The sequence below is a fragment of the Hydractinia symbiolongicarpus genome, chromosome 9 (genome assembly GCF_029227915.1).
Source record: "Hydractinia symbiolongicarpus strain clone_291-10 chromosome 9, HSymV2.1, whole genome shotgun sequence".
Classification (NCBI taxonomy): Eukaryota; Metazoa; Cnidaria; class Hydrozoa; order Anthoathecata; family Hydractiniidae; genus Hydractinia; species Hydractinia symbiolongicarpus.
The window spans coordinates 25,472,259-25,496,129 of NC_079883.1; the positions used below are offsets into that span (position 1 = coordinate 25,472,259).

Below are 23,871 nucleotides of genomic sequence, written 5' to 3' on the forward strand. Positions count from 1 at the left end.
TAGAAATCTGTAGATTACGGGAAACCTGTCTGTAGGCTAGCGAAAACTGAGTTTATGACAAACAGGAGTAAATACAAATCTTAACATAATTTTCACAATTTTATGTTTTATTTCATTATAAAGATAAAATGTCAAGAAAAAGCTCTTATCATATAGTTTTCTAGCATCTCCATAATCACAATCATAAAAAAACGATTTCAATTAAATAAATTTCTGTTATATTTTGTAATCATCCAGAATAAAAATAATCTACAATTATATATAGTTTAAAAAATTTAAAATCAAGGATGAAACTTTAATTATTTTTCCAATCGTTTAAAATATAAATCTACAAGATTAGCACTGTATAAAAAAACAAATATTCTCTTTGCATGTTACTAGGTAAATATAGCATTAAGTTCATACAAGTTAAAAATACATTGAAAAAGGTATTAACTGTTTCACATTGCAGTTTTTATATAAACTAATCACACACTTGTGAAAAAATCCACAAAAATTCATCTGTTGCAAAATCTAAAGAAATTTGCCCATCGCTACTTGCAGCTACCATTTTTTGGCTCACAGAAAGACACCGAGCTTTATAATATCGATAAGAAAATCATTAGACATCGCAGAAACAAGAGAAAAGTGATTCAAAAAATTGTACCAGTTTCTGATAACGGCGACAGACAACGTGCTAAATCACAATGTCTACATTTATTTCAGAAAACATGTCATAAGCTGCATGATAAACAGACATAGTTTTAGGTAAAACAACTGATTTTTCAACTGAAAATTCAAATTTAAAATTTTTTAAGAGACAATACTTTTTTAGGTTTGTACAAACGAAAATTATCGACATCCTCCGTAAAACGGATCCAGAAATTATAACCAGATTTTTGAAAAGCATCATATAACTCTTCTTTTGCCATGCAATATGCAGTGGCATTTCTTTTGTGAGAACTATACATTTTTGTTTTATCGGTAATCCTTCGAAAGATGCCACATGTTGCCAAAAAATCTTCGTATAATTTTCTTTTACACAACCGGGATGTGTCATCTTGAATAAAACTAAAGAAGAAAAATAGTGTTAAAAGAGTCTATCAGAATCTTATATGTGCCTCTTGGATATTGGTCTTTGTCCTTAACCCTTAGGAATAAAGTATACAAATAATAGATTGTATAATAGTACCTCCCAACCAGTGAGCCAAGTGTTCCATCAACAATTTCAACATAATCATCACCATCACACCAGTTGATTGAATATTGTGATGATTTGCCACTGTACACGTCTTCGTTGTTACTGCTTAAGCTTGTTGTATAAATTTCACATTTATTCAAACAATAATCTGCAGGTAATGACAAAGCAGCTTTTTCTAAGCGACCATACACTGCTCTTTTAAAATGACTTGCTTGCTCATTTTTAAAACTACCTAAATAGAATAAAAACTATGGAGTTAGTATGGAATATGCCAAGTCAAATTCCCTCTGTGTTTTCCTATATTTCCAAATAATTTTTGCAAAAAAGACTTTTCAAAGCCTAAATTTAGCAAAAAAACATTTTCATCTTCATCCAATCAAGGTGAAATCAAATTAAAATACATTTGTTACGAATATAGAAATTTTTAATAGTTCACTGATCCTTCATGAAAAAGTTTTCTCTGACATTTTGATTATAATTTTAGTTCTGTCAAAATCAGCATTGATAAAAATAGTTCTTTATACATTTTCACGAAACAATTATCAGTTTCATATTATTTCTTGCTAAAAAGATCAGTTTCACATACTAAATGCAAGCATTTGATAAAATCCTTACATTCAAACTGCTTGTGGCTACAGACAAGTAACTCTTACCAATAACAACAGAGTGCAGATAAACTGGTGATATGAAATGGCTTAACAAGGCTCCTTGAAGGCCAACAACATTCCATCTGCATATCTTATCAGAACAAGAATGGATGTTTATTCGTGAAAAATCAATATTGCTTGTGGGTATTGTTCCTTCACCTGTTGGAAGAAAGAATTCAAACTGAATGTAACATTAATTTTACAGAACCCGTTTGAAAACGCACCCTGATTCATCTGTGCTCAATTTTTTATTTACATACTAAACATACATCTCAAAATAAAAGGCTGAGACATTCGGAGAAAAGGAAATAAATCAATTTATGAATTATCAATCTGTATTAAAAATTAATGATACCTCTTTCTACTTTGGTGCGTAATAATCCTTGCTTCTTGCTATGTCTTTGTCTTATCCCCTCTGTTCTAAAGATAAGAAATTTTAAGATATTCTTCGATGTTTCAATAAAACAAAAACAACAACAAATATACTATATATAAAAATTATTGTACCCTGAGGAAATTAGATTGGAATTTCGGTAGTTCGCACAGCGTACAAAAGCACTGACATTCACCCTGTACACTTTAATAGGTTTAAAGCTGATTGTGTGTTTTCTCTCAATAAAACTGTAGGTGTAACAAAAAAAAAATAATCACCCAATATCCAGAAATATTGAGGCATCCCCACATGGCGGCCGGCTAATGTACAAGTGAAAGGAGATATTCGGTTTTAAATGTAAAAATTGCCCTTTACTTGTAAAAATTGATTCTTCATGAGAAATGTCATCTTTGTAAACTTTCAGTTGTTTGTACAAATATCTAAAATAGACAGTCAAAGTTTATAAGTAACTTTTAACAGGTTTATTCCAACAATGTACTGCTCCAGCTTTTCACGACAAACTGATAAGGGAAAGATTAAAAAGATACTCACCAGTTTAAGGTTGTATTTTGTAAAATAAAAAGCCTGAGATTAAAAGTACAGATTAAGCTTGTAAAGTCTATGCCCTTGACATGTAAACCAGTCAGTATATATTTTATTACCTGATTTCATCCCATCTAAATAATAAATGTTCTTATGAGAACTGTGAACTAAAAAACTGAAGCTATATTTTATTAATCTTTTATTCCTAAGTCACCCAAAGCAACAACAAAAAACAGTGTTTAATTTTTATGTATGCTTTTAGTCATTGTTAATGTGAATTGGAACTAAAAGATGGTGTTATGGGAATGTTTACATCTTTATGGTACCTATGGCGTCCTTGTTTACTCCAAAAATACATTATATTTTAATATTTCATTACTCATTTTACTCTATTACTTAAGGAGTCTTCGAAAATTTATTTGAGTACGATAACAAGATTTTGTCTGTTAAGTTTGTAACACTTTCCCCTTTACCTCTTAATGAATCTCCCCCAAAACGAACGGAAACTAGTAGGTCATCGAAAATCTCATTGCCATGATAAGATGATGGCTTAGGCTCTTTGGAACTACACTACCATTATAAAAAATTCCAGGGATTAAATTTTAAATCACACGATTAGTACCCAATGCCGAGAGTGCACATAATTTTTTTCTGAACTGCTTTGATGTGTTTTTGGTGAAGGAATATGTATAAAAATAAATTTTTACAAGTTTTTTTTTAAAAAATAACATTTTTTGTATGTATTTGGCCGTAAGTCTCTTTTTGAGTTTGGGGCATGTGCAGGCAAGGCTTTAATTATATTTCTATATGGTTGTTGTGAAAATAAATAGATTTAGGAACCTTGGCTACCTCTTATGTTATTACAGTAGAGCAAAATTCATTTAGATTGTTGCTTTGTGAGCTAGTTTATGTATATTATATATCTTGTTGAACTTGTGATGTGCTGATATATATTATACAAGTACAGATTTTAGGCAATCTTATTCTGTAAAGTATCAGCTGTCTTGACATCAAATACCTTTTTAAACCTCTTCTTGCAACTATTTCAGCATGAGAATCTATAATTCTTGTACCATCTTCTTTAACATGATCGCTAAGTATAGTTCTGTTACCTAAAAGCACCAAAACATACAATAAGTTATAGTATACCAGTAACATGTAAGCAAAGGCATTATCAATGTCGTCAAATAGTTATTCATCATACACTATAAAGTTGCAATTAAACTTTGAGCTAAATGTTAATTTTTGTTCTGCCTTAAGTTAATATTAACTGCCTTAAGTTAATATTAACAAACACCTTTTACCATAGACTTGACAGACAATAACAACGCTATTTCTATCTATCATATCGTTATTTCTTGTCACCAAAACTTGTGATTTTCGTTGTTTACTATTTAGGTTTATAGAAACAAGTTGAAATGGATGATGACCTGTTCCAATGCTGACAACCTTCCCAATATCTTTACTTGACTGTTTCATAACGAATGCTGCAACAACTTTCTGTGAGGTGAAATATTCTGTTAATGTCTCATGACATATACCATATACCTCCCAAACCAATTGTTCAATTTGATCAGCTACACCAAGGGTGCCAGCGATTCTCTTTAGTTTGGAATTCTTAAATATTTACAAAACAATTAGTTTAAAATTAAAAACTGGGTTTAAAAAAAGTGTAAATATAAGATATTTTTCCATCATTAGCACAAACACAAAGTGAAGCATTATAAACATTGCTTTATAGTTTTATCAGACAGTATTGAAATTATTAGATTTCTTTATGAAACAAACAATCTAAACCTTAAAGCATTCGACTATAAAAACAGCTTGTTTGTTTTAAGATATATATTTAAAGAGGGACTGTGAGTGCCAGTTCAAAAAGTGTAAATTACCGTTTTCGCATTTGCTTCTTTTAAAATCTCTTTCTTCTGATCTAGTATCATTTGTAATGTTGATTTAGCAGCCTTCTTCTTAGCTTCATCCTTTGTAGATGCTTTATGCAATGGATATTTCTTTTCATCTATCTTTACTTGACATCCCCATTCAGATCTATAAATTTGTAACATAGTTTAATGTTCTTAATAGTTATATTTAAAAGTCTTAGGGCAAGAAAAGTTGATTCGCATGATTACAAGCACTTGGCTTAATTATGTGTGTTTGTTGATTTGATACCAAGACAGTGGGTTTCTCCAATGTTTCATCATTTTCTTTCCAGTTCGCTGTTTGTCAAACTCTCCATAACTAATTTGTCAATATTTTTTTATTTAAATCGTTTGTTCAAATTTTTGGTACTTTTTTGTTTATTGTATGAATTCAATGTTTTGGTTATCTTATGGCATTTTTAACCCTATTCCTGCTGGGCTATTTTGTTTACTAGCAGCTTTTCTTACCACAACATCTTTTCTTAAAAAAGTAATTAAAATTTACATATACATGGCTGGGTTAGGGAAAAACACAGTACTGGTTTTTGTTTTATGGAATTACTAATGTTATCGATGCAAAATTCAATTTAGAGAGAGACAAATTGACCTTGTTACTGATTATTATTAATTATTGCAAAATACTATTAAATTAGTAAATAAGCCTGTGGAAAAATCAACTTAGGCAAAAGAATAATGGAAAATAACAGTAATATGAATTTTAATATGATGTCAGCACTAACCCGTTAGTACTCAATTTTTACTTTTAGAAAATTTGAATCCCCGTCACCTATATTTTTTAGAATTTGGAATGCTGATTTGCAAATGTAAGGAACATGTGCTTTTGACAAATACCCGCATAATATTGAGGTTTAAAGGTATTTTATGATGTCATCAACTCGTCTGCTCCAAAACAGGTAGGTTTACCAGGAAATTGGATTAACCACATTACACATAAGAACAGTGTTATAGGTTGATATGGTTTTCCCCAAAACGTGACATATTGATCAATAGTGTTTACAGCAGTACAGTTAAAAAAAAAATTATTTAATCCCAGAAAGTTAAGTTTCATCTTAAAATAAGTTAACTGAACCATCCTACCCCACAGAGTACTCTAACAGTTCATAGACCATCTTTCTTGGTACACAGTACTCTTCTAAGCAGCTTACTGCATCTTTTCCTTGTCCAAATTTACATTTCTTTCTAATATGTCTGTCATATTTAGGCTGGTGGTAAAGTGTACCACAGTCAATTGTCCTAATTGCATTCTTAGCTGCTTGTTTTTTTGCTTCTTTCTTAGTTAAACCAAAGCCAGATGGGCAACAAAAACCATCAACTACAGCGCTGATTTCAAATCTAAAACATAAACAGAAGAAGAAACTGAAAAAAAAGTTAAATAATTTTATAGATTTAGGGTGTTGGCTAGAAATTCACAATTTGGGCTGTTAGGTCTAAATAGGAAAATTCAATGAGTCTCCCAAATGACAGCCAGAGAAGAAATTCTATAGTCTGGACACAGCTTTCCTGATATTAATTCTTTGTAACATTATTCATATATTTAAAATCATTATTGTGTTTTAAAACCCTTTTGCTACCATTTCAAAGTCCTTGTACGCAAATATTCCTGATTTGACTGATGACAAATCAAAGTAAAAACAAATAAACTGGCAACATACGCTCATCTGCTATGCTATCTTATATATCTCATTGCACTGGTCTTCCCTTCTTAACACATCTGCAAATCTGTTTCTCTCCGCTTTTGATTTTGCCTTATGCACTGCTGTAAGAGCATGACGCTTAGCTTCTAAGTAAATATTTTTACTACCACCTGACTTTCGCTCTTTCCAAAGTTTCCTCTTTTCCTTTATACACTGGTCAACCTCATTATTCCACCACCAGGTCTGTCTATGTCTAGCTGGTCCTTTAGTCCACCCACAGGTATCATCATGAGCTTTTAGAAGACAATTCTTCAAAGTAGTCCAAGTACTTTCAACATTGTCACTATCACATTGACCAGTGTGGGCTAACTGCTGAACTTTCGCACTATATTGTCTTGCTACAATCTCTTCCTTCAGCTTCCAGACTTTATGACGGGGCCTGTACTTTCCCTTGGCTTCTTTAACACTCTTCAAGATAATATTACAAACCAGCAACCTATGCTGGGAAACACACCCTTCCCCCGATATAACTTTCACGTCCTTCACCACTTTCTTGTCTGACTTTCTAACCAGGAAGTAATCTATCTGTGTCTTACAGCCACCTGACTCATATGTTATCAGCCTACTCTGTCTCTTACTGAATGATGTGTGGCAAACCACCATGTCTGTTGCCATTCCAAACTCAAGCAATCTCTCCCCTTCCTTATTTCTGCTCCCAAATCCATAGCCTCCATGCACACCGCTATAACCTTCAGATGACTTCCCAACATGACCATTAAAGTCTCTGCCCACCATGACAAGTTCAGTGTCTCCAAACTTTGATGTGACTGCTATTAACTCATCATAAAACTTATCTTTATCTTCCTCACTGGGTCCACACTATGGAGCATAAACTGACAGAAAAGTGACAATCCTATTACCTATCAAAAACTTTATCACTATAATACGACTATAAACACGCATAACATCTATTACTTTTTCTACCCACTTCTCTGCAACGAATATGCCAACTCCTCCATATCCATCACTATTACCAATCCAAAAAAGCTTATACCTTGCCCTCCTACCTTCCACAAATCTCACTGAAGCTCCTCTCCATATGACTTCCTGAACACAACACATATCAACAGATCTGTTTTAACATTTCAACAACTTCACCTGCTCTACCTCTCAGAGTACCAACATTTACACTAGCCATCCTCAACCTAGTGTTATCTACCTTGTGATGTGATAGCTGGGTAACAGTCTGACGATGCTCACACCTGACATCTGTCCTACCGTGCGCGACACCTTCACTCCTTAGAGTTCCAGTCCTGTTTATGCAGTTTGTCTGATCAACTGTTTTTACAGCCATTATTAAAGAGTTTTGGCATTGTTTTACAGCTGGATCCCCTTCCTATACGCAAACCGTTCACAGACCGGACTGGGTGTTTTGTTAAAATGTCACCATCACTAAGTGAAAGTGACATCATCACTAAGTGATTTTTTTAAAGTGACACCATCACTAAATGATTACCAAATGTAACATTCTTATTAAATTCTCTGCAAAGACGGTACTGTAGGTTCACAAATTGTAAACAGCTAATTCAAATCTTAACAAACCTGGGGCAATGAGGAGGGCCTTTCATTTCGTAGTCAGTGTAAGCTATGGTATAACATTCTGGTCCATGTGCCATCTCGTTAAGCTCTGATACGGGGTCTCTGGCAGCATCCAACGGGGGAAGTTTCTAGAAACAATATAATTGCTTACAAACAAACTTTGAATTTGTTTGAATGCGCCGATACAGGTAAAAATAAAATAGAGAAATGAGTTTTTTTAAACCTACCTTATTTTTACTATTCTGCAGAATTAGCATTTTGAAGTTAGAAACTGGAGAGGGGGAATATTAGAGAGGCGAGTTTATGTTCTGAACGTTAGTATTATGGATTAGCTTAATTTCAATGAAAAAAATTAGCAAATTTTTTAAAAGGTCACAGAATTATCATACGTAAAAAGCATAAAAACACAAATAAATTTACGGACAAATCTTTCCCACGCAAAAAAAAAATGCTACTTTAATGACTTTTCATTGAAAATCAGACTTGTATATATGCATTCAAATGTTTGTTACACTGTGTGGCAAAAATCTTGGAGAACAGTAGATATAGTACAGACTTAAAATTACAGCAATCATGCATGCATGATTATTGGAGAGGCGGGATTATTTTTAAAACATACTAAATAGGTGGGTTTAAGAGGCGCATATAGTAGAGGCATGGGTTAATAGGAATATTTAGGATATATTTTAAGGCCTTTGTTAAAAAAAAACTTGAAAAATGTTTTTTGTTATATTCTAATATTAGAAGAGCAAATTTTAAGTTTTTTAATGTAAAAAACCCCATAAAATTCCTTTCCAAAAAAATTAAAATTTGGAAAATATTTGACCCACAAACCCACTAACTGAGCAAGTTACAAAATGATATGTTTTAAAAAATCTAAAGTAATTGAGTTTTTCACAGAAAAAAAATTTGAATAATACAAACACTTGAAGTGAGTTAGTTCAAAATATTGGTAAAAACACATTTCTTATTTGTCACTGGAATGCTCTTTGTCTTTGCTGGCTTTTCTTATTTGTGCAAAAAATAAATGATAATAATAAGCACATAACGATAATATTTTGACTTCCTATTAATGAAGACTACTTGTAGATTTTGTGATTACAACAATCATATTCAAAGACCTTACAGTATTTTTAATAAGTTGAATGAAACCTGGGATTATTTATTTAACCAGGGTGGCTGAATAATTCTCATTTTAATATCCCCTGACTTTTCGATAACTAATACTGCTTGACTTGTATAATGCAAAATTGTTTATTGCAAAATAATGTTTAATTTTCACCAGGATAGTTAATAACAACTGAATTTTTTTTACCATGGGTAAATAATTGCTGTCAGCAAATGCAGAGTGCTGACACAAATTATTAAAAAGGCTGACATTTGTTACAACGACTGCTTAAATTCAAACTTACATTGTTAAGTTTATTTTAAGTATATGCTACTTATTTTGCTATACATAAATAAAAGAAAGAAAAGAGGATTGAATAAAGAGTGGAAATTTGTAACTGCACGCCTATTATGCTCCTTTGCACACCTTAACATAACTTGGGAGTGTGGTCATCATTGCACGTTATCGCTAATTTGTGATGTGTTGTACAACGGTGATTTACTGCTGACTATACAACTATCAACAACTAAAGTTTGCAATTAGAAAAAATGTGCTCAAACGTCTTGCAATTTTTCCAATTCTCTGATTTGAAGTATCTTACATAGTAACTAAGTACCAAGTAACTAAGCTTTCTTCTTGGAGTTGATAAAATGTGTTTCTCTCAAACAAAAGCTTAGACGAAAAACGATTGACTCAGTGGAGAACCTGAGTTTATATTGAACAATGTGTCTAATCGCTTTGGAGGCCATTTTAATTTATCTGTGAGTTGTTTACCAAGCTTGGCCATATCTTACTCTGGTAAAAACTTTATAGCTTAATAATGCTTATTAGGGTAAGTGAAACCACTCACTGAAATATTCGGATGAAAAGGGCTTTCCCCAACATGGACCATGTGAGCAAAGAACAATAGAATTAGCCAATCGAAAAGTGCGTCCAGATTTTGGCCGCAGAAAAATCGTTTGAGACCCAGCGTAATTATTCCCACCTTAACTACTCCGGTTTCTCGGTGGTCAGAAAAATTATGCTGGGTCTCCTGGCTATAAAAATGATGGAAATAGAAAAAACGACTAAAGTAATACACTCCTTTGTAAACAAACAAGTGTGATTACAAGTGCAAGAGTGGCTTACTCTCAAGATTGCTAGTATAAAATGATCCTAACATTATTTAATAAGAATCTAGCATTGGAATGTATTGTATATATATATATATATATATACTGTACATGTGCGACTTCATCTGAAAATTCTTCTAGGGCTTTTCGGGCAGCATTTTTCTTTGCTTCTTTTTTAGTATGAGCATAACTACCAGTTATTGTATCATTCTCCACTGTTACCACTGCAAAAAACCTATAAAAACAAAACAAAATAATTTAATTTAATATTGTCAAAACAGAGTACACTGTTATATAAAAAAAGAAAAGCTGCTACATGGCTTCCCCTTACAGTTTATTAAAGAGAGTTGCAGGCAGCTTACATCACAACTAAAAATGGTTATAGCTGTTTAAAAGCGTTTTTAGATAAAATACCCCTCAGTATTTTTTATGCCTAATACAATACAAGCGTCTTCCTTGTGTAATTCTGCACCACTACTCAAAAATCAGAGACTACAAGACGTTACAGAGGAAGACAGTGAACACAGCGATAGCAGGTATAAGTACTCATCAACCAAAGAGGTTTAGTCTCCTTTAAAAAAGAAATAGTTGTTTGTTTTCCTAGGAACCTTAAATGTTTATTAAAAATAAATATATATATAGTTCTTTTTTTGGCTTGTCCCTACCTTTGGTGCATTTACCTTTACCTTACCTTTGCCTTGTTTATGAAGTCATTCCCGTTTCATTTTTGTTCCAAATGGTATGCTTCATATTAGAGCTTGTTAAATTTTACTTAATATCAGGATGTTACAGGAAAAACAGAATATCAGGACAATACAGTGATAAAAAGTCAGAGAGCTTCTCCGTGCTAATTATAAACACAAATTCTAGGTTTAAGGTTGTATTGCATATGCGGTGGCCATCAAACTCCTGTGGCTGAAAAATGACATCACTTCAAAATGGTAAATACAGCAATTGAAAGACTTTTTTACATGGTGATAAACTGAAATACTAATGTAGTGAATTTATCTAAATTAATACAAGTAAGAAAAAAAGGCTTAACCAAACTTATTTATTAAAATAAAAACAACATCATGATACTGTTACCCTTTATTTTACCAAAATACACACCTGCATGCATGGTCGGGAGAATCTGGATCACGTATTATTTCATAGTCAGGTGTGGTGATTCCTCTGCTGTCACAAAACTCTTTCAGAACACAAACTGGATCTTTTGCCATAGTTCAACAATTTGAAAGTAAAAGATTGGATATATATACTACTTTTAATCTATAAAACAAATTTTGAAATGTGGAGGTTAAAGTGTAATTATAAAACTGTAACATGACATAGAAATATATATACTAGTAATTCCATGGTATTGATTTTACACAATTTAAAGTAAGTTGTAGAAGAAAAAATTAGGAAAAATAAATCTGAAAAATTTATATTTCGTATGTCTAGTATTATAATTTGTCACTATAAAGGAATGAACAACCATGTAAAGACTGATAAATTGAGCAATGTATGCAATCTTTTTTTTTAAATAAGAAGAGATGTTTCTAAAAATCTGTAATAACCCAGATTGATTTATAGATATCATCAGGAAAACCTTACAAACACAGGAAACTACAATTGCAAATTATCAGAAACTTGTTACTTCTTTAACAAACTGTCCCTTACAGCATTTTGGGGGATAGGTCACGGCTGTTTCAGGGCTGACAAAAAAAATAATATATATTATATATATACCCAGTCAGCAAAAACAGGATTTCTTGAGATCGAAATAACATTTTTACATTCCGTAAAAAGAATATTAATCTCAGATAAATTGTCCATAGTAAAATAAAAATATTTTTTTACGAACACTTGTCCGAAATTGCCTAATTTGGACCAAAATATTGAAAAACGTTCTCCAAAACATAACCTAAAGTGACTTCTTCCACAATATCTGGGAAATTAAGCCAGGATCAGATGTTTTTTTATGATCCATAGGTTAGAGGGGATATTTAGGATAAAAGTAATTAAATTTTTATACTGTCTGAAATCAAAAGAAAAGGCCAAATACGCTAAATCTACAAAATACAGTTAACAGTGCCATATTTCAACTTGAAGGTTGGTTTAATTTGCAGGGAATCCTTATCTTTTCTAGCCCTGAGACATTCTAAAGTGTCCTAAATGAAATTATGATGTGTCCAAAACTGTCCGATTGACATTTGGGCCTTTTTGGGCCAAATAACAGAAATCTTTGGGAAAAAGACCATTGAGGATCACGATTACTGATATAACTTTTTTTGAAAACCTCATTGTTTCTAGTCTAGAGTGTCTTTATATGAAATTATAATCCGTCCAAAACTGTTCAAATTGACATTTGGAGACCAAATACGTGAAAAAAAGCTATTTTGCAGACAAATCTAATTTACTAGCTTAATTTAACAGGTGAAAGGAACTAATTGTTTTTCAAGTTTCAAAGTTCAAATATAACATGTCTGAAATTGTTCCAAAAAGAACTAGTCTTAGTATAGGTATTTATTACAAAATTTACAGAACTATTTTGTAAATAAAATATTTTCTAATTTATACAATCTAAATATATATACATTGTAACAATTAATCTTTGAAGTCTTCCACACAGAAATCTGAACATAAAAATATAGACATAAAATAAGACAGTCTAATTGTTTCTAGATTATACTAAAGACAGCATTTGCAAGTACCAAAGCAACAGTTAGCCAGAGGATGGATTTATAGCGTAAAGAAATCGCTTCCTGCTGTGTAGAAAACTTTGATCATAATACTAATTTTAAACTTTGTAAAGGAACTGAACTTGTTTACTGGAACTAAAGGAAATAAAAACTACATCATTATAATCTTTCATGTTATATAAATAGATATATATTAAAGGGAACGCAAGGTATAAAATGATGTTGGACTTATTTTATAGAGCTTACAAAGTTGGTTAACAAGTCTTTTTAATTTTTTCAAACAGCTCATTTTGTTTTCTAGGTATTCACATTTAAAGATTTTCAGGTTTAATTATTATATGTGCATTCAAAGTTCATTAATGCATAGATAATATATAGGTGAATTGATAAACATATTTTTTTTTGCCAAAGTGATACTTATTTGCTCGTCCCAAACTTTTAAACCACATAATTTTTACAGTTTTATATACATTTAAATAAAATATAAACAGGAACATAAATTTACACATTTACTTATTTACAGTGGCCACTATAAGGACATTTATCCTTCCTATAAAAATTTTTCTTTCTTCTTTTTTGGCACATGAAAAGCAAACTCGGGTAGTTTGCGTGAAATTGTCTCTTCAGGAAAGTGTTTCGGAAAAGCCTCACCAAATGAATTACAAAATCTCTCTAAGGTTAAAAATCATTTACAAAAATGAAGTGGCTGAATCTGACTAAATAAACCAAACACACAAAGAAATCATTCGTGTACATCTGCATTGTCAGCAGTCGCGTCACAAAGTCGAACATGATTTCTCAGAACAACTTTGCAATGATTGCCAACAAATACATTACCATGGTATGCTTGTTGTGTAACTTTGATGTCATTAAGGCACTGGAGAAGTTGCTTTTCCCGACGTCCCATGGTGTCTTCACACTCAGTCTGAAGGACCTTACACCTATAAGTTCTAATTCTAAAATAGAATTGTCAAGAGTAACATTGCGTTTCCTTAGATCATCAATTTTTTTTCCAATGCGAATGAAGACCTAATCGACCTATTCTGAACATTTCAGGCACATATATTAATCTCTCAAGAGTAATCTCTTCAGATTTCCCAAACAACTTACAAACTTTTATTTATTATTATTATTATTATTATTATTATTATTATTATTATTATTATTATTATTATTATTATTATTATTATTATTATTATTATTAAAAATTTGAATTTAAATTGAATTTAAAATTAATTTGAACAAGTCGATCTTCTGCTAATGCCGACAGTACTGAATCAGACAATACTATTTTCTTTTTATTTGTAGACATTAGTTTCAGCAAATAATAACTCTTGCTTCCTGTGATTAAACAAACAAACAAACAAACAAATAAAAAAACACTCTATCAGGTTATAAACCTAAAGTAAAATCTCTGTTATTTATTTATATTTAAGATTTTTTGGCATAAAAATAAACAACATAATAATAATCACATATTGTCTGTAACAGCGATTTACGGAACGTTCTTTTCTAATGTTTATATAATTTTGTTATCCATTTATATCTCAGCAATCACAGTGTAGATGATAAAATGAATGGCGGCAATGAGGAGGAGATAGTTGTGTGCGTCTTATTAATTGTATTTTATATTTATTTTTCATATTTTCAGTGGCCACCTGTTGCTTGAAGGTAGCGAAGATAAAAAAAGAAAATTATCATCTATACTTTAATTTTAACATTTTTCAATATCTTTAACAGGAAGTAATAATTAATTGACATATATTTCACAACCTAGTCCAGGGTTACTCCAAGGTATTTGTATGTGGTTGTGCAGTTGAAAGTGATTCCCTTTGTTTCAACCTTCACCGGATCTAAGTTCTTTAGTTTGGGGAATCATCATCATCATTCTCGGCTTAACGTCCGTTTTCCATGCTAGCATGGGTTGGACGGGGTATATTAATGACCCTCTTCCAATCTGATCTAGACTGTGTTAGATCTAAACTCAACTTCCTCTCTATCAAGTCTGTCCTTATAACCTCCTGCCAAGTCTTTCTCGGTCTGCCTCTGGGCTTTGCCCCAGGAACTATCAAGTCTCTACACTTTCTTACCCAATTATCCTCCTCCATTCTTTCCAAGTGCCCCAGCCAATTCAATCTTCTTATCTGGATAACATCTTTAATTCTACGGAGACTTAGCCTGCTTCTTAGCTCATCTAAACTCTTTCTGTCTCTCAGACTGGCATTACACATCCACCTAACCATTCTCATATCATTCCTTTCTAAACGGTCAAGATCTTCCTGCTTCACTGCCCATGTCTCACTACCGTACAACATAACACTTCTTACACAGGCCTCATACAACCTACCTTTTACCTCAATTGACAGGACTCTGTCAATTGAGGTAAAAGGTACTCAATAAAGGAAGTAACTCTCTAAACTTTTTCCAAGCAGAACCTATCCTGCAAGTAACACTTCTTCCAACACCCCCTTCGCTGCCCAACATATCACCTAAGTAACAGAAGTTCTTAACTATCTCTAACTACAAACTGTATGCCAGCTCTTAACCTTCCACTAATACTACTGCACTTCTTATGTACCCAATGCTTGCAAGTCTGACAAAAAATTGAGTTACTACCAACCCCTTTCCTGCAAACTCCACAAGGCCATTTTCCAACTACAAGGTCACACTTGGCTGCAATGCTACTTATCATGACTTTAGACTTTGCTGTGTTTACCTTCAGCCCTTTCTCTTCTAGTTCTTTCTTCCACTTCTCAAACTTTTCAACTAATTCTTCCATCGACTCTGCTATGAGAACCAAATCATCTGCATACAATAACTCCCATGGACAACCTGTTCTGAACTCCATCAACAGCGCTTCTAAGACTAGAATAAACAACAAAGGACTAAGTACAGAACCCTGATGTACACCACACAAAACTGATCCTGTTGTCTAATTTTGATATAATGCAACCATGGTCTATGGTGTCAAAAGCTTTGCTCAGATCTATATAAGCAGCACCTGTAAGTATACTATTATCAAAGCCACAATGGTCGGTAAGTATGGCCACTGCATATTGAGTAGAAACCAAACTGAGATGATTTGAGAAATTGATTCGCCTCTAGAGAAGAATAAAGTTGTTCATGGACTATAATATTGAATAGCTTTGAAAAACATGTTAAAATGGAGATGGGTCAATAGTTATATACCTATTTTCTGTTTTGATTCACCTTTGTGTATAGGTGTAATTTTTGCGATTTTTCCGCTGTTGAAAATACAGATGACGCTAAACAGTTGTTTATTAGATGAGCAATGGTTGGTGCAATTTCTTCACGACCATCTTTGAGAAATTGTACCAGTATATCATCATATCCCGGCGATTTGGATGAATTAAGTGAAGCTATTTTCTTCATTATAGTTTCAGTTGTTACTTTCTAGAACGTGAAACGATGATCATTAGGATTCAGTTCACGTTTGATAGTAGAATGATCGTGTTTCTTCCATATGCTAGTTTGAGAAAACGGTAATAATTTCTAAAGAGTTTTTCCAATGTGAGTGAAGAAGTGACAGAAGCCGTTACAAATTTCTTGTTTGTCTGTTGACAGAGTTCCATTAACAATAACTGATGGTTTAGTTCTGATTTTGCTTTGGATTTGTCGATGCACTTTTTTATTCTTTGCCAGAATTGTTTAGGTTTTGTGATGGTTTCCGTAAAGTTTCACACTTATGATTTCCTTCACTTGTTTTTATTTTGAGCATCACGTTATTTCTCAACTTGTTAAAAGTGGCGCAGTCTTCAGATTAGTTTTTCTTGCTTCTCGGAGATGGTAGTCACGATCCTTTATCTTGAAACGTATGTCATCAGTGAGACATGGACATCCTTCTCTCTAACATTTCTTTCTACTAGTGGTGCATGCTTGTCAACTATAGCTCGAAAAACGGATTTGAAAGTTGACCATGCCCCGCTGGCGTCATTAAAGTTAAGTATATTTGACCACGGTTGTTGTCGTAGTTCACTTTTAAAATCTTTTTTATTATATTTTCGGTTATTACCTGATGTGACTTTAGGTGTCGTAAATTTCGAACAGTTAATTTTTCTGATTCCTGCTGTCTAAGCATGGTCACTTATAGAGACAGGGAAAACATTATGATCACTAATATGATCTTCTCTTGTAGTCAGAATAACATCTACTCCAGTTGGGAATTCTCGTGCCTGTGCCAAATTCTAGGTCTGTAGCTATCACAGAATTGTTGGCACATGTTTGGATAGATGGCATATTTTTTGTGGAAAAATAATGTTTTTGAATTTTATGCGTTTTGTGAGATGAAAGTACTCAAAATGCTTAGCACACATATGAAACATATATATTTATTCTATTATAAAGAAGAAAGGTAGACCGTTCTAATATTTTTCATTTAAATAATATTAAAATAATATAAAAAAAGTTACAATAATTTAAAAAATAATAAAAATACAATTTTTTAAAAAATTTGTGGAAGCCATTTTATTTTTGTTGGCGGTTTCACAAGCAAAGATGTGGCTGTCCCGATCACAAACTTTTTTAACATTGTGATCATTGTGATCTATTGCAATTTCTACATCGAAATTTTAAAGATAGTGACCGGACCCATAGCTGATTTAAAAAACACCAACACAGGACTATAGAAAGTGAAAGCGTCGCCGTAAATAATTTAAAAACATTCAACACAAAATTCCGTTAACAGGGTGCAAGATAAAAGGAGGGCCAGTTTGTGTTAAAAGTGCAAGGAGAATAAACATTTAAATTGATTGTTTTGTGGAATTGGAATTTTAAATATTTGTTTCGTACATTTATACAACAAAAAAACAGTCACTAGAAAAAACCACCCACCCACAAACGTTCAATGGCAGTAGAAAATTAAAAATGGTATCCTAGCTATAATTCCAAACAACAAAAATGTGTCTACAACATTATTGACAAGTGGATTTGACAAATTCAAGTTGTGTAAATCTAATATAGGGACAGCCAATATTACTTCTTTTGGAAACGGAATTCAAAATTTGAGGTCATGTGTGTGTTTCACACACAACACACGTGGCAACACAGCATATAAATCAACAAACATCAACGCTAGCTAGCTAGCTATATGTGTGAAAAATTGTGATTTTCATTGATTGGGTAAAATTTTAAATAAGAAAGCTAAGGTAAATACTAAAAAGACCAATGCGCTGCTACTCACACTTTCACTTTCACTCTCAATTATAACGTCAGGTCAAAAAATTATAGCGCACTCTGACACACAACTGGTTTCGCCATTTTTATTTTTATTTCTGCTCACACCTCCTCGATTATAAAACGTATCCAGGGACCTCTTTGGTGTTTAGAAGGTGTGGCAACCAACACGAATTTTCAGTCAAAACAAAGCAGTGTTGGTGGTCACGGTGTGCGTGTGGTTAATTTGACTTATTTGCATGGCTGCTTTTTGTATTCAGTATATCCTTTGTTTGAAGCACAGATAAATTTAGGGTAGCCTTCTGATGGGTACTGACCAAAAATACTGACCAGTTAGTTAAATTAACTAGCTAAATTTAGCTAGCTAGCTAGTTACACAAGAACAGCACTTTTTCTATACCCTAAAAAGTAAACTATTATTATTATTTACTAATTAATTTTATTATTATGGTTTAACTCAGAAAATTCCAAATATGTAGCTATAAAATATTTCCCTAGGGACAATTTTCAGCGGTAAGCTCTTTTGGCTTTGGCAGGAAAAAAGATGGGGACGCTAGGTTAAGCAAAGTAATTATTGGTCCAGCCCTGTGAATTAGGAATAAAGCATGGCAGCAAAAAAAGCCATAGATAGATAGATGTGCATATTTTCATGGCTAGCCTCACAAATATCGACAGGTATACCCTGTCTATTATTTCCAGGGGGGCATAGCTGAAGAGGCAGGGAATTCCATGAGATGCGTGCGATCGCACGCGCACGCGCCCACACACGCGCAACAGCTATTCAGGCGTGAGATTCATTGCACGCGCTAATTACGCTCTTTACTTGCGTTAAATAAAAAAAAATAACGAAGGAATTATAAAAGTTGATTTTCTACAGCCTAGTTAATGTCGCCGCTTCAGGCTATGCTTTAAGCATTTAACTATTAAAAACTGTATTCCAAAAATCAATCGACAGCTTACATAGACAGCTTCAACTGTATCATTAAAAACAGTTTATAACCACTTGTGGTTAAATGATTTTTTTTTTAAAAAGTTAATTAAATGCCGTGTTTTTTTCCCAGTGTTTAAATTAAATGTGTTTTTTCTGCCTGTGTGAAATTAAATGTGTGTTGAACATTTTATTTTAAAATTAAATTTAATTTAAAATAAAACCTCAATAAAGAAAAAAATGACTCCCATTTTTACCATTGTTCTAGATAATAGATAACCTACGGAGAAAATATAAACCCTTGGAACAAGGTTGGGGATAAATAGCACTACAAACAAAATGGCAGATCATTGCAGTAAGTGCAACATGTAGCACGTGTCAGCGTCTCTTCGTCCACTGTTAAATGACTTCCTACAACGAACCAAGGTGTTTTGTTAATATATTTAGCACTTTTACACCACTTAAAGAACACTCATGGGACTGATAAGAGTGAAATAAACCAGAAAAAAAATCGTGGAATTCCCTGAGAGGGTGCCGATAAGCCGCAAACGCCCGCATATATACGGGCGAGTTCGGGCGACTTTTCGAATAAAATTGGCGTTTGCCCCCCCCCTCCCCCCCCGAAATCGCCCGCACTTTCCTGAAATCGCCCGGAACATTCCCGAAATGCAATTCCTTGTAACAAACCATGCGGACGATATTTGGGAAGAAGGCGCTTGAAGAGAAAGGAGTTAATATAGTTTATATATAAGTTATTTATAAAGTAAACTTTATCAAAAACCATCAAAAACAGTTCTTTTAAGAACTTCACTACCACATAGTAAGTTTATTTTAATTTTTATAGTTTTTTTGAATCACATTAGTGTCTGGTTTTTCTTCTTTTTCGGGCATTATTCGGGCCTATGCGGGTTTTTTCAGGCAAATCCTTATATTTTTTTCAAAACGCCGAACTCCCCCGAAAACGCCCGCACTTTTTACGCGTATGCGGCTTATCAGCACCCTCGTCATAGCTTGGACGGGGAATCCTGGAGTGTTTAATGCTCATTTTGAGCTACGCAGACACAATTAGGGTCTACGCTACCAGACAACTCCCCAATCTCCCTCACTTGGCTTAGGTTCACCTGGGGCTATGGTAACATTCACTCGCCCACATTGAATTGCCGTCATAGGGAATCGAACCCCGGTCTCCCGCAAAAAGGTGCGAGAGCTATAACCACTAAACTACGGCGCCACGCTATAATCACTAGACTACAGCGCCATCATATTTATAATTTATGACAGCATTCAGTGGCAAAAAATTGCCTTCGTAAATCATCACATTTACTACTGCAATTGTCAAAGTTACTTTAGCCATGTAACTTGGTTTGCAATAAAAATTTTCTGGGTAAGCTTGTATAGGCCCTGTATGTTTACTCACAAAATTTGATTGCAAACCGACATGCAGATCCCAAGTTTGGTGTTGTCAGCAACAAATGAAGAGGCCTGGGACGAACAAACAAGTGTCATTTTGTCCAAAATATTTATGTTAATCAATTTCCCTTTATAATATCAATGCATTGATGAAGCTTGATTGCACATACCTTAACAGGTCTAAAATTACTGATAGAAAATATCAAAATTTGTTTTACTTAAATATGACATCATAATATGCAACATAATTAAGTCTGAAATTCTTTAAGGCGTGAGTATACAAAAAAAAATGTTTTTTTTTCAATTTTTTTTTTTTCAGTGATTAGATAGAAAAAGATCTGGGCTTTAAAATGGTGCAAAATATTTTTAAAAAATGTATTTAAGATAGCTTATTGTCCCCCCAAAAATATTTTTTTCATAAATTACTTTTTTGTTATGTGATAAAGATCAAATATTTATTCACACGTAATCATCTTGGGTATTAATTTTTACTACTCAATTATGTTCAAGGTTATAAATGATAGCTGACTCAAAGAGGAAAATGATTTTCATATGTGGTTAAAAGATTCTTTTGAAGTTTTTCTCCTATTTCCCATAAGGATATTTTCTTTTTCTTTTTTGTCTTCCGAAGTTGAAAATAATTAACTGTGAAAAACATGGCAAAACCAGTTTATAAGTTAACAGTGAATAAAAATGTCCTATCGTCATAAAGTTTTTATATCATCAAAAAAAAGAAGAAAATCCAAAACAAAAATATTTGACTTGCCAGCTTAAAGAAGATTAAAGCAAAAGGTTTCTACTGCTGATCGCCAAGCTAGCACTATCATCATCACCATTCTTGGCTTAACGTCCTTTTTCCATGCTAGCATGGGTTGGAAGGGGTATATTAATGACCCTCTTCCAATCTGACCTAGACTGTGTTAGATCTAAACTCAACTTCCTCTGTATCAAGTCTGTCCTTATAATCTCCCACCAAGTCTATCTCGGTCTGCCTCTAGGCTTTGCCCCAGGAACTATCAAGTCTCTACACTTTCTTACCCAATCCCCCCCTCCATTCTTTCATAGTGCCCCAGCTAATTCAATCTTCTTATCTGGATAACATCTTTAATTCTAAGGATACTTAGCCTGCTTCTTAGCTCTTCTGAACTCTTTCTGTCTCTCAGACTGACGTTACACATCCACCTAACCATTTTCATATCATTCCTTTCTAAACGGTCAAGATCTTCCTGCTTCACTGCCCATGTCTCACTACCGTACAACATAACACTTCTTACACAAGCCTCATGCAACCTACCTTTTAACTGAATTGACAAGACTCTGCTAGTCAACAAAGGAAGTAACTCTCTGGACTTTTTCTAAGCAGAACCTATCCTGCAAGTAACACTTCTTCCAACACCCCCTTCACTGCCCAACATATCACCTAAGTGACAGAAGTGCCCAACTATCTCTAACGAGGCACTGTTGTACATCATTAAAGCTGGAACTACTTTATTCTCTATAATCTCACCTTTGCAACGCTTGCATACAAACTGAATGTCAACTCTTAACCTTCCACCAATACTACTGCACTTTTTATGTACCCAATCCTTGCAAGTCTGACAAAAAAATGAGTTACTACCAACCCCTTTCCTGCAAACTCCACAAGGCCACTTTCCAACTACAAGGTCACACTTGGCTGCAATGCTACTAATCATGACTTTAGACTTTGCTGTGTTCACCCTTAGCCCTTTCTCTTCTAGTCCTTTCTTCCACTTCTCAATCTTTTCAACTAATTCTTCCAACGACTCTGCTATGAGAACCAAATCATCTGCATACAATAACTCCCATGGACAACCTGTTCTGAACTCCATTGACAGTGCTTCTAAGACTAGAGCAAACAACAAAGGACTAAGTACAGAACCCTGATGTACACCAACATTTTCACTAAATTCATCACTAAGTGAATCGTTAATCCTGACACGACTTTTAGCATTGCTGTACATAGACTGTACCATCGTAGCTAGCCACTCATCCACACCTAATTTTCTCATAGCCCACCAAATAACTTCACGTGGTCCTGTATCAAAAGCTTTCTCTAAATCTACAAATGCAAAATAGAGATTCTTTCTCTTTCCTAAATACTTATCCTGAAGCTGTCCGAGTAAAAATATTGAATCTGTAGTGCCACGTCCTGGATCAAAACCAAATTGCATCTTATCTATATCAATTCTTTCTTTAAGTACTTATCAATCACTCTTTCAATAACTTTCATTACTTGATCAACCAACTTTTTAAAACTCTGTAGTTACCTCTTCCTAATGCATCACCCTTGCCCTTGAAACAATTCACTATTACACTTGACTGCCACTCTCGGAATAGCACCATCCTCTATAATCTAATTAGCAAGACTTGTAATATTAGCTCAACTCCAATATATCCAGATGCTTTTACCATCTCTGCAACAATACCTGATACTCCTGCAGCCTTGCCAATCTTCAATTTCCTAATAGCCTCCACTACCCATTCTGTCTTGATCTGCACAGTTGCCCCTTCTAGAACATCATCATCATACAAACTATCCTCATCCCAATCAAACTCAGTGTTAAATCAAACTCAGTGTTAAGCAACCTCTGATAATATTTCTTTCAAGCTACCCTTTTCTCTGTCTCTGTGCTAGCCAAAACACCTTCATGATTACGTATACACTTCTCACCTACAACAAGTAAATATTTTTACTACCACCTGACTTCCACTTTTTCCAAAGTTTCCTCTTTTCCTTTATACAATGGTCAACCTCATTATTCCACCACCAGGTCTATGTCTAGCTGGTCCTTTCGTCCACCCACAGGTACAGTACTGGAATCAGGACACCTATCATTGTGAGCGAGTATCATGCGCGACACGAACGATCCGTGATCCTATCGTGACCATCGCGATGGAAAGAATGTTACGAATAGCTTCGCGATAGTTGCGATGTATAAAAAAATAACGATGCTATCGCGATTGTCTCTATTAATCGTGATTGTTGTGATGGATCATGAATAACATTAAAAATATTAAACAATAGATGTGTATAGCTAATCTTGTGTCTTTGTTTATGTTTTTTTACATTTAAAAATTCTTTTGTATCTTGTATTTTTATTAGAGATTTTAAAAATAAGGTGACTCCAACTTAATAACTTGTTCTATGCGCGAAGTAGATAGTAGTTTATGGTCTGTCGGTAGGCGAAATAAAAATAATTTTATCGAGAATGTATAAATGCTCAGAACAACAAAAAATAAAAACAACAAAGGAGGAGGGTGTTACGACAAGCATATTTTTCTATGTATGTTTTGCTTGTGTTAGCGAATGTTAAATTAGTGAATGTCCGATTTAATGAAAGTTCATGGAAAAATAAGAATGTATAGTCTGAACAACAACAAAAAAATAAAATAAAAAGATAACAACGGAGGAGGGGGTTTTCTATGCATTTTAGCATAACGCACGCAGTTTATATTTTTTAGTTGTGAAGGAAAAATAATCAGGCCTTGCCATGAGTCG

The 23,871-nt window shown here is 33.5% G+C and overlaps 3 protein-coding genes across 4 annotated transcripts in view; 1 reads left to right on the forward strand and 2 right to left on the reverse strand.

Annotated features, from left to right (window-relative positions):
* The window catches only part of LOC130656601 (uncharacterized), a 57,384-nt gene extending 34,940 nt beyond the window's left edge, over positions 1-22,444 (reverse strand). The window contains exon 1 of the mRNA XM_057459492.1: positions 21,262-22,444. Within this exon, the coding sequence (XP_057315475.1) occupies positions 21,707-22,381 (675 nt within the window). The 5' untranslated portion in view covers positions 22,382-22,444 and the 3' untranslated portion in view covers positions 21,262-21,706. The remainder of the gene's footprint in view (positions 1-21,261) is intronic.
* On the reverse strand, positions 90-11,421 carry LOC130656587 (double-stranded RNA-specific adenosine deaminase-like). Of its 2 annotated transcripts, XM_057459475.1 has the most exons (12): positions 11,247-11,420; positions 10,248-10,371; positions 7,920-8,044; positions 5,761-6,015; positions 4,633-4,789; positions 4,174-4,360; positions 3,762-3,855; positions 2,479-2,640; positions 2,183-2,247; positions 1,834-1,986; positions 1,172-1,412; positions 90-1,050 (listed from the first exon to the last, which is right to left on the reverse strand). In XM_057459475.1, the coding sequence occupies exons 1-12, from the start codon at positions 11,354-11,356 to the stop codon at positions 783-785; spliced, it is 1,941 nt and encodes a 646-aa protein (XP_057315458.1). In that variant the 5' UTR covers positions 11,357-11,420; the 3' UTR covers positions 90-782. The 2 variants fall into 2 exon arrangements, with proteins under 2 accessions (XP_057315458.1, XP_057315459.1); XM_057459476.1 differs by lacking the exon at positions 90-1,050 and having other exon boundaries at positions 1,206-1,412; positions 1,796-1,986; positions 11,247-11,421.
* Positions 9,729-23,871, forward strand: part of LOC130656593 (pinin-like) — a 69,514-nt gene continuing 55,371 nt past the window's right edge. The window contains exon 1 of the mRNA XM_057459483.1: positions 9,729-9,738. The gene's annotated coding sequence lies outside the window, so the exon portion shown is untranslated. The remainder of the gene's footprint in view (positions 9,739-23,871) is intronic.

Bases quoted from the DNA above. Each gene is read 5' to 3' on its own strand.
- LOC130656587 (XM_057459475.1), bottom strand. From the start codon at position 11,356: ATGGCAAAAGATCCAGTTTGTGTTCTGAAAGAGTTTTGTGACAGCAGA. The intron at 4,790-5,760 runs GTAGGATGGTTC...ACAAATTTATAG, and splicing joins CTGTTAGAGTACTCTGTGGG to ATCTGAATGGGGATGTCAAG. The intron at 2,641-3,761 runs GTATTTGATGTC...TGTCTATTTTAG, and splicing joins GCAAGAAGAGGTTTAAAAAG to ATATTTGTACAAACAACTGA.